The 10488-nt window shown below is 58.4% G+C and overlaps 5 protein-coding genes across 5 annotated transcripts; 3 read left to right on the top strand and 2 right to left on the bottom strand.

The window, feature by feature from the left end:
* Positions 1-34: 34 nt before the first annotated feature.
* On the bottom strand, positions 35-1822 carry ACA1_014350 (uncharacterized protein; the record flags this gene model as incomplete). Its single annotated transcript, XM_004335719.1, has 3 exons — positions 35-1402; positions 1481-1627; positions 1766-1822. Coding segments are annotated over 3 exons (1572 nt in total), but the record flags the coding sequence as incomplete, so codon positions are not given.
* Positions 1823-2873: 1051 nt separating this feature from the next.
* On the top strand, positions 2874-5296 carry ACA1_014360 (calcium/calmodulindependent protein kinase; the record flags this gene model as incomplete). Its single annotated transcript, XM_004335720.1, has 10 exons — positions 2874-3148; positions 3707-3797; positions 3878-3996; positions 4097-4225; positions 4298-4365; positions 4462-4527; positions 4619-4694; positions 4775-4893; positions 4970-5153; positions 5221-5296. 10 exons carry the CDS (start codon positions 2874-2876, stop codon positions 5294-5296), a joined length of 1203 nt encoding a protein of 400 aa, XP_004335768.1.
* Positions 5297-6483: 1187 nt separating this feature from the next.
* Positions 6484-8773, top strand: ACA1_014370 (Catalase, putative; the record flags this gene model as incomplete). The annotated part of the gene is made up of 2 exons (XM_004335721.1): positions 6484-6919; positions 7029-8773. 2 exons carry the CDS (start codon positions 6484-6486, stop codon positions 8771-8773), a joined length of 2181 nt encoding a protein of 726 aa, XP_004335769.1.
* A 120-nt stretch (positions 8774-8893) lies between these two features.
* Positions 8894-9715, bottom strand: ACA1_014380 (nuclear movement protein nudC, putative; the record flags this gene model as incomplete). The annotated part of the gene is made up of 5 exons (XM_004335722.1): positions 8894-8933; positions 9062-9138; positions 9206-9372; positions 9432-9480; positions 9542-9715. The coding sequence occupies 5 exons, from the start codon at positions 9713-9715 to the stop codon at positions 8894-8896; spliced, it is 507 nt and encodes a 168-aa protein (XP_004335770.1).
* A 225-nt stretch (positions 9716-9940) lies between these two features.
* On the top strand, positions 9941-10472 carry ACA1_014390 (uncharacterized protein; the record flags this gene model as incomplete). Its single annotated transcript, XM_004335723.1, has 3 exons — positions 9941-9947; positions 10019-10177; positions 10267-10472. 3 exons carry the CDS (start codon positions 9941-9943, stop codon positions 10470-10472), a joined length of 372 nt encoding a protein of 123 aa, XP_004335771.1.
* Between the last annotated feature and the right edge of the window lie 16 nt (positions 10473-10488).

A 10488-nucleotide genomic window follows, 5' to 3' on the forward strand; every position in this document is an offset into this window, starting at 1 on the left:
CGTCGGCGTCGGCGTCGGCGTCGGTCAGAGACTGGAGGTGGTCGTTGTGGTGCTGCTGTTGCATCTCCATGAGCTCGCGCAGGAACTGCTGGTCGTCGGCCATCTCCAGGGCGAGCGCGTCGCTGGGGTCGATCTCGCCCAGGTTCAGCTGATGGAGGGCGTCGATGGGCGGCGCCGGCGACTGGTCCTGGTCCAGGTCCTGCGGACCGCCCAGCAGCGCCGAGAGCGATTGGAAGGACTGCTGCGGCGGCGGCAAGGAGAGGGCGCCGTTGGCGGCGGGCGCAGGCGAGGCAGGCGACGAAGCCGCCGGTGGCGGCGAGAGCGTGGAGAAGGAGAGCGACGGAGCCACGGTCTCGAGGTCCATCGACTCCTGCCGCTGGCTGAAGGACGGGATCACCGGCTCCGAGTAGGACATCGACGGCGAGGGCAGCGTGTGGATGGGCTGCTGTTGTTGCTGTTGCTGGTGCTGGTGCTGGTGCTGCAGTTGGTGGGGTTGTAGGGGCTGCAGCAGCATCTGGGCCGGCATTCGGGGTTGCTGCTGTTGCTGCTGTTGCTGCTGTTGCTGCTGTTGCTGCTGTTGAGCAAAGGGCGCTGCGAAGTGCTGGTGGTGGTGGGGAATCGGTCGAGGCGAGAGCTGGTGGTGGTGCTGCGGCTGCTGCGATGGCTGAATGGGAAGAGAGTGTAACTGTTGATGTTGGCGTTGCTGCTGGTGCTGCTGGAACATCATCTGTTGCTGTTGCTGTTGCTGTTGCTGCAGCATCTGCCGCTGCATCTGCTGGTGTTGATGGTGGTTCTGCTGCATCATCTGATGTTGTTGCTGCTGCTGCTGTTGATGCCGAATCTGCTGGAGCTGTTGAAGCTGGTGCTGCTGGGCCGGCCAGGTCGACGAGGGGTCAGAGAACGAGCGCGCCCGGCGGATCATCGTCGCGCCGTGGTCAGCCAAAGGCTCGGTGGTGCCTCCCACGCAGGCATCGGCGGCCGACGGCGCCGTGAGCGAGTTCGACGGCGCGCTGAAGGAGGTCCTTCTACCCCCCAATGCGGCCGGCGACTGGGAGACGGTGGTGCAGGCCGACGCCGACGACGAGAGGCCTCCCCCGCTGCCGGGCTTGAAGCTCTTCTTCTTGATCGGCGTGATGCGCCCGCGGCGGAACGAACTGAGCCGGCGCAGCTTGGGCGAGGAGGTCGATGAGCCGTCGACGGCCGATCGCTGCATCTCCTCGATCGCCGGTACGCACGAGGAGAAGGTCGCCTGTTGCGTCGGCTGGTGGTGCTGATGGTGCTGCTCGATCGTTTGGTTGCCCTGTGCGCCGTACTGGTGGTGCTGGTGTTGCTGTGCCTGCTGTTGTTGGCGTTGCATCTGCATATGCTGATGGTGTTGCTGGAACTGTTGAGCTTGAAGAGTCTGAAAAAGAGAAAGAGAAGAGGCGCATGTGAGTTGACTCCGAGAGGGAGTGCGGAGACCGGCTCGGCTGGTCCATACCTTCTCCTTGAGCTGCTGCAGTTGTTGGAGCTTCCACTGTTTGTACATCTCGCGCAGGCGCAGCTGCTTCCTCCTTTGGATGAGCTGCTGTCGGATTTGCTGTTGCTGCTGCGGGCTCAGCTGCATGTACCGTTCGCGCCACTGAGCCTGTGCCGAGAACGGAAATGCTCGCTGTGAGTACGGTGTAAATATTGGGGCGGGGGGGGGGAAGAACGAAAGAGATAGAGGAAAGACGAAAAGCGACAAAAGAGCGAAGGAACGCACAAGTTGTTGCTGCTGTCGTACAAGGCGTGGATCGAACCCGCGTTTTTGGTTCTCTTCCTCCCGCCAGGTCGGCGGCATGGCCGGGACGGGAGCGACGGTACCAGAAGGAGCGGTGGAGGGAAAGCTTGTAGGGCGCTGTTGAAGAGGTTGCTGAAGATGCTTCGCCTGATGCTGTGGAATGAAGGGCTGCTGTGGTTGCTGGGGCTGGGGGTGCTGCTGTTGCTGCATCTGCAAGAACGGTTGGTGATGGAATGGTGGCTGGGACTGAGGAGCGTGCTGTGGCAAAAGAGAGTGTGGATGCGGTTGGGCTGTCGAAGAAGGCAGTAGCTGATAAGGCTGCGTAGAAACGGAGTGGTGCGCATGGTGTTGCTGTGGTTGATATTCCATAATGTCTGTTCGATAAACAGACCGCGCAAACCCTAACTAACTCGTAAGCTACAATAGCTGCGGAGGAGTTGACGTTGAGGAAGAAGGAATAGGCAGGAAGAAGATGAGAGACAAGTACGAAGGAGACAATACACGAATGACGAACAGAAGGTGGACGGCCATGGACACCAGCTCAGGCTCACTGCTTCAAGTAGTGAATTTCGCCTGTTTGGGGAGGCAAGCCACCAGCCACACAGACGCCAGCGTACCGATCGAAATTTCGAGCAAGCGCTCTTGCTTCTCGTGCCCGGTTTGTCTGGGGCACCGCCGGCACCCCCCCCCCCGTGGCATTCTGCCCGAGGAAGAATGTGAGAGCGTTTCCCTGTTCCTGACGTGCTTCTTGATGGCCGTCAACGGCCGTTGAGGCAACTTCAAAGCGTTGGTGATCGTGGTCGATGCGGAAACGGCGTTTGGTCGCTGTGTGTGCCTGGTTTTTGTCGACGCGGGCGGAGAAAGGGCCAAAAAGGGCAGAAAAAAAGGGCCAAAAAGGAACAAACAGAAGGTTCTGCTGCGCGTGTGGAGAGAGCGTTTGCTCCCGCTACTACAGCAACATCGGCAAGCAATCTTGCTGTAAGTAAGAGGAGACGTTGTCTTCTAGAGATCGAATCTACCAAGAGCAGCTGCAGCATCGGCTTTCGTTGATTCATCTAGACAACCTTCGCCATCGTTAGATCCCATTAAATTTTCCAGACGTGCGAGGCGAATGAACATGCGGTCGCTGTTCTCGGGCAAGAAGAGCGGCGATAGGGACAAGAAGAAAGGCGGCACTGGCTCTACATCGGGAACATCGACTTCATCTCATTCCTCGGGATCGAGCAAGGGGCGAGGAGGAAGTGGAGGAAAGGGCAACAAGAAGAACCAGCCCAAGTGGGAAGACGTGCTCAAGGATGACATCCAGCCCGTGAACGAGGAAACCACTGCTCACAAGAGCGGTGCTATCAACAACGTGTACATACGCGAGGACAAGGAACTTGGCCAGTACGTCCTCACCTCCCCCCAAAATCTCGACTAGTCGACTTGCAATCGCAGGATACAACTTTCGCGCAATTCGAAAAGCCGAATTGATTTAATTGGCAATTGCCTCCCTTCGCGCTTCAAATTATCTCAATGCGATGTTATGTACCGCTGCCCCACGCTTTTACATCAAATCAGTTTCGCTCTGGCCCTCTGCCGTGCAGATCGCCGCCCCCAATTCCAAATCCGCACCACCCGAACCAACTACTAGTTGCCATGGGTTTTGTTGGACTTGCGAGGGTTTTTGTTGTTTTTCTCTCTACTTGGCTCCGCCTTTCCCTTCATGCTGCCGCTTGTAGCTGTTCGCTTCGTGTTCGCTTCGCCGTTGTACCGGCTCATTCGGCGCTAACGAAGTTATACTTGAAATTTTGCTACAAGTACTGGCGCCATAAATACTTGTCTCAAATTTTGGGCTGGGCACCTCATGGCGAATGCCAGACGCTATTAGCCTCACTCTTTCCACTGGTGCTCGCGCTTCGCGAGCGGTGCTCTAACGCCTTTTCTCATCTCCACCGTGTGCAGGGGTGCATTCAGCAAAGTGTTCGAGGCAACGCACCGACTCACGAAGAAAAAGTATGCCATCAAGTGTGTATCCAAGCAGGCAGCACAAGAGGTACATGCATCGCGTTCGCTCCGCTGATGGCAGCTTGCGTGCAAGTACTCTATACTGATCGGTGTTGCTCCGGAGTGCAGCAAGATGTGGAGGCCGTGCGCAAAGAGATAGATTTCCTCACGCACATCAAGCACCCAAACATCATTCGCCTGTACGAAGTGTACGAGAACACATCCGAGATCTTCCTCGTGCTTGAACTGTACGTATCGCGTCTTTTACATTCGCCTGGCGTATTGCCTTCAGATTTACCTCGCACGAGCTACTTTTGCTTATCTTGCCGTCATCCGCGCTTTCTGTAGCATGGAGGGAGGAGAGCTCTTTGATCGCATTGTTGCCAAGCGATGCTTCTCCGAAGAGGAGGCCCGACGGGCGCTCTGCATGATCGCGTCTGCTGTCCAGCATCTTCACTCTCACTCCATTGTGCATCGGTACTGTCCGCCTTTTGCTCTGTACTCTCTTGAGTTCTCATGCTTACGAGTCGTTGCTTGTGCGCCGCGTAGCGATTTGAAGCCGGAGAACATTCTCTACAAGTCGCCCAACGATGATCACCTTGTACTCAGCGACTTTGGTACGCCTACTCTGCCTGGCACTCCTTATCACGCTCCCGTAAGTTGTTGGAGCCAACGGCTAGTCTGAACTGACCGTTTCTGCTGTCTATGCTTAGGCCTCTCGGTCGACGTCCCTGACGGCCGGTCGCTGACGCAGCCATGCGGCACACTTCAGTATGCAGGTAAGACACACTTGACTCACCACTCGTTACCGCTTTCATTGTCGCAGCTCTTTTAGTAACTTTGATCGTTTGCGGTTATGATCACTGGCAGCTCCCGAAGTGTTGACGGCGAGGACCTACCAGAAGGCCGTTGACATGTGGGGCATCGGCGTCATCGCTTACGCTCTGTACGCACTTCTTGCTCTCGTGCTATTCGAATACGGCAACATGCTTGCAACACGCAGGCTAAGTCTGTCTCGTCGCGCAGGCTTTGCGGGTTCCCGCCATTCTACACAAACACTGGCGATGAGCAAGAGCTTGCCAACAAGATTGCCGACGCCGCGTTCGAGTTCCCCTCGCCTTGGTGGGATCGAGTATCGAATTCTGGTACCGTATTCCTTTCAACAACTCTTGGCGCAGGTTCTTACGGCACTAACGCCTGCTCTGCCCTCCTTCGCTATAGCCAAGGACATGATCTCGGGGCTGCTTGAAAAGGACCCTACAAAGCGACTGACTGCCGAACAGATGCTGGAGCACGAGTGGATGGTGAACCCAGCGACGGAGGTGGCCTACCACGACACCGAGCACGTGGGCTTCCCCTTCCACCAGAACCGCAACTCAGAGATTTTCATTCAGATCATCAACAAGTACGCCTCTCCCTGCCCACAAGTTCAGCATCCCGAGTGCTCTTTCTCACGATACCCCGATGATCAGGACCATCGAGTACCGTCGTCAGTTGGAAGCGGAAGAGCTGGAGGAGCTCAAGCAAAAGGCCTGGTACACTGTATAGACAGGCCGTACGCTAACGCGCTCGTGCAAGTGCTGCGGAAACCACCACTCCTCCCGCCCTCGCGAATCCTCTCCTCTCCGTTTACGTTTCTTCCTCTTCGTCTCTTCATGCGCTTCGCTACGACGCGCCCACAGTTTTGTTCTCTTCATCACCGGCCCTCCACCTCTCTGCTTCGGAGGCCTCGCTACTCCTGCCGTGGATACAGAGCCTGGCGATCGCATCTCCTCTCCTCTCGCCTCAAGTTTTGTTTGGATGGATGGACGAATGGCTACCGCACGCACACCTACGCGCCCGACGCGCCGCGTTCCTCTACCTCGTCTCTCTGCACACTCCGCTCTCCTCCTCTACGACCTCCACACGACCTCACGACTCTCCAACAACATCAACAAGCATCGATACAAGCAAGAACGATCAGCCGCTCGCTCGCTCGACCGACGTCGTCCAACGGATCACAGACCAACGCCTCCGACCACGACGCCGATAACGAGCGCTCATCCACAAGCGGCCGCCTCCACGCCCCCCTGCTCCCGTCCATCATGTATAAACTCACTGCATCATGCCATCATCCCCCCTCGTCTTTTTATGTTGTTGTTCGAACGTGGAGCGTGCGGTCGTGCGCAGAAGAAGAAACTAAGCTAAGAAAACAACAATGAAAAAGCAGGGCAGCAAGATTAGAAGATGATGCACGAAGATGAGATGCACGACGCGAGAAAAGAGGAAAGTAGACAACACTGCGAGAACTCACTGCCCCCCCCCGGTGTTCTGCCCTCATGTGTCGTGGATGACCACTCCCTGCTGAACCCTTGGTCTTCCCCCCACCTTGCTCGGGCACCATGGAACGAGCTTCCGCAGGCTCTCCATTTACTCCAATGGCCGGGCGTGGTGCTTACAGTTGAGCCAATGGGCAGCGGTTGCACCAGTTGCGCTGGGGGGTGGGACGAACACGACCCACACCGCGTCATCGTGAGTGCGGCGTGGATCCCTGCACAGGTTTCCTTCAGGTTTTCGAGTGGTGCGAAGGAGGGGATCACAACGTGGGGAAAGCCACCGGTCATCCTTCACTCTTCACTGCCTCCAGAGCACACGACAGCACCCTTGCCATCAACAAGCACTGTGCAAATCGCACACACACACACACACACACACACGCAACACCACAACCAGCCGCACACGCACACGCACATACAATGGACCAGCTCAAGCAGGCAGTGGACACCGCGACGGCCATCAAGGACGCCGTGGGATCGGTGGCCTCGACCGTGGCCTCGGCCCTCGGGAAGGACGCCAAGAGCACCCAGCTGGCGGGCCACACCGTGGAGGACCCCCAGAAGGGCAACGTCATCACCACCAACTTTGGCGTGGCCGTCGACGACACCGACAACAGCCTCAAGGCCGGCGAGCGCGGCCCCACGCTCCTGGAAGACTTCCACTTCCGCGAGAAGATGACCCACTTCGACCACGAGCGCATCCCCGAGCGCGTCGTACACGCCCGCGGCACGGCCGCCCACGGCTACTTCGAGCTCGACGAGTCCCTGGAGGAGTTCACCCGCGCCCAGTTCCTCTGCCAGACCGGCAAGCGCACGCCCGTCTTCGTTCGCTTCTCCACCGTTCTCGGCTCACGAGGTACCAGCCTTCCATCTTTTTTTCTTCTACTCGACACGACGATCTAACGGTTGTGTGTCGTGTCGTGCGTGTGTCGTGTGTCGTGTCGTGTGTGTCGGGTGCGGTGTAGGATCGGCTGACACGGTGCGAGACGTGCGTGGGTTCGCGGTGAAGTTCTACACGGACGAGGGCAACTTCGACCTGGTGGGCAACAACATCCCCGTGTTCTTCATCCAGGACGCCATCAAGTTCCCCGACGTCATCCACGCGGGCAAGCCCGAGCCGCACCACGAGATGCCGCAGGCGCAGACGGCTCACGATTCATTCTGGGACTTCGTCTCGCTCACGCCCGAGACCGCGCATATGATCATGTGGACCCTGTCCGACCGGGCCATCCCGCGCAGCTACCGCACCATGCAGGGCTTCGGGGTGCACTCGTTCGTGCTGGTGAACAAGGAGGGCCAGCGTCGCTTCGTCAAGTTCCACTTCATCCCGCGGCTGGGCACGCACTCGCTGGTGTGGGACGAGGCCCAGAAGCTGGGCGGAACCGATCCCGACTTTCACCGGCGCGACCTCTACGAGGCCATCGAGGCCGGCGCCTACCCCGAGTGGGACCTGGGCCTGCAGATCGTCGACGAGGCCGACGAGCACAAGTTCGACTTTGACCTGCTCGACGCCACCAAGATCATACCCGAGGAGCTCGTGCCCGTGCGCCGCGTCGGCCGCCTGGTGCTCAACCGCAACACCGACAACTTCTTCTGCGAGACCGAGCAGGTGGCCTACTGCACGTCGCACCTGGTGCCCGGCATCGAGGCCTCCAACGACCCGCTGCTCCAGGGCCGCCAGTTCTCCTACTTTGACACCCAGCTCACGCGGCTGGGCGGCCCCAACTTCGAGGAGATCCCCATCAACCGGCCCGTGTGCCCGGTGACCAACAACCAGCGCGACGGCTTCATGCGGCAGAAGATCAACAAGGGCCGGGTCAACTACTACCCCAACCGGTTCGGCTGCCCGGCGCTGGCCGACCCGTCGCGGGCCTACGTGCACGCGCCGGTCGAGGTCCACGGCCGCAAGCTGCGGGCGCGCGGCCCCAAGTTCGCCGAGCACTACCGCCAGGCGACGCTGTTCTACAACTCGCTGTCGTGGTGGGAGAAGGCGCACCTGGTGGCGGCGGCCTCGTTCGAGCTGGGCAAGGTCGACGACGTGGGCGTGCGCGAGCGCATGATCGACATGTTCAACCACATCGACTTCGAGCTGGCGACGCGGGTGGCGGACGCGATCGGGGTGCAGCCGCCCAAGGCCTTCGCGGGCGAGGCCCACAACCAGCAGTCGCCGGCCCTGTCGCAGGCCAACACCGCCAAGGACTCGATCGCGACGCGCAAGATCGCCTTCCTCGTCGCGCCCGGCTTCAACAACGCGCAGCTGACGACCGTCGCGGCGGGCCTGACCGCGGCCGGCGCGATGGCGATGTACGTCGGGCCGCGCAAGGGCGAAGTCAAGGGCGACGCCGGGTCGACGACGTGCCAGTTCTCCTACTTGACGGCGCGCTCGGTGATGTTCGACGGCGTGGTGGTGGTCGGCGGCGGCCAGCACGTCGCGGCGCTGTCGCGGTCGGGCGAGTGCAAGGCGTGGATCAACGAGAGCTTCAAGCACGGCAAGCCCATCGCGGCGCTGGAGGAGGGCGTCGACTTTGTGCAGTCGCTGGGCCTGCCGGTGGTGAAGCTGGCCGGGCCGGGCGAGGCGCTCGTGGCCGACCAGGGCGTCGTCACGTCGCGCCAGCCCGTCGCCGACCTGCTCGACTTCGGCAAGGCCCTCTTCAACGCCATCGCCGCCCACCGACACAACGAGCGCGAGGTCGACTCCGTGCCCGCCTAAAGCCCGGCATCGCACACACACCACACTTTCCACACATACCGAGGGAAGAAGAAGAAGAAGGACGAGGAAGTGGTACTGGGTGCCTTGTTTGTTCTCTTGTGCTCCGTTGAGATAAATACATTAGCCAATCTTGGCGTTTGAGAAGTCCATTTCTGTTGAGGGATAGAAGAAGAACACCAGAAGAAGAAGCAGAGATGGAGGAAGGAGGTGAGTAAACGAATCACCTTGTTGCTGCACTATGGCTTGTGTAGCCTGGGGAGGTGCTGGCAAGACGTACCGGGATGGGACTTCATGAAGTTCTCCAGCGCGGCCTTCTTCTGCTGCTCATCAGAGGTTGCACCGGCGGCCTTCTGGCGCTGTTCGAACTGTTGAAGATGCAAGGAAGCGAAAGGTAAGAGATATGAAGAAGGAAAAGAGGCGGGGCACGGTTACCATCATCTTCTCCACGATGTTCCTGGTTTCGTCGTCGAGATCGGAGAGCTTGGAGTTCTCTGGTTCGATCTTGGTGGTGTCGATTTCGGGATGACCCTTAATAATGCACGTCCACCACTCCATCTTGTTCACCTTCTGCAACTCGATGAATATCGTGTTGCCCTCATCTGCAATAGTAAACATTAATAAATGCTCATTAAAAAACAGTACAAAGCGAAAGGCGTACCCATTTGCCAGAAGCTCTCAATGGGCTTGATTTTCTTGTGCACTTCGCCCTGTGTGCCGCAACGCCTAGATTAGGCATCGATGTGAGACAGCAAAAGGGAATGGACGTACATCGATGAGAGGGGGCTGGCCCTTGAGACCAACGGTGAGGTGGGTGGCGGTTATCTTGCAGTTGACATCGCGAGCACGCGTTCCTGCAGGCACGGGAATGCTGAGCGTAGCCTCGGCCAGCGTCTGTGTCCATTTGTAAGGAATTATATGGTCCTTATGCTCCGTTTCTGACATCTTGTTCTTTCAATGCGCAGACCACGAAGCTAATCGTCTGAAATCAAACAAATCGGCCAAAGTCGACATTAATGCTGTTTCGCTGTTGTCGTGGAATCTGGCGGAAAAGCAAAGAAGGAAATGACCGAGAAATCCATTTCCTGGAACTGTTTAGATTGAAATAAAGGCACCGTTTTCATTTCTGTCCCCAAAACGCAAAAGAAAAACAAACCTGCAACCCTGGACATGGCCGGTTCGTCCTCCCCCCTTTGGGTCCGCTCCATCTTACATTCAATTTCGAATTACAATTCTCTCGCTGTACAGATTTTCAAACGGAGTTGAGCAAGCTGGAGGACCTCTTCCGGTCCGGCTTCATCATCGAAGACGAGTACGCGCAGAGAAAGACCGAACTGCTGGCCCAGCAGTCCTCCGCGCCTGCCGCCGAAGAGAAGCCGAAGGAGAAGGAGACCGATGTGGAACAAGGTACTCACCGACCATGCCACCGGTGCCTCGGGGTGGTACTACGGCCGTCGCTTGCTAACGTGCTTCCCAACACATCGTTGTGACACTAGGCGAAGAGCACGCGGGTCACTGCTGCCAGCACGGCCACGCGCAGCATGACCACCACCATCACCACCACCACCACGAAGGCGGAGACGACGATGAAGATGATGAAGACGATGATGAGGAGGAGATCTACTGGGAGGTATGCACAACTGTCTGTCGACACTCGTGCCGCTCGTTACTGACTACCACCCTCACCACGCCACCATCGTAGTGCGACCACTGCGGCA

The sequence above is a fragment of the Acanthamoeba castellanii genome (genome assembly GCF_000313135.1).
Source record: "Acanthamoeba castellanii str. Neff unplaced genomic scaffold scf7180000083761, whole genome shotgun sequence".
NCBI lineage: Eukaryota > Discosea > Longamoebia > Acanthamoebidae > Acanthamoeba > Acanthamoeba castellanii.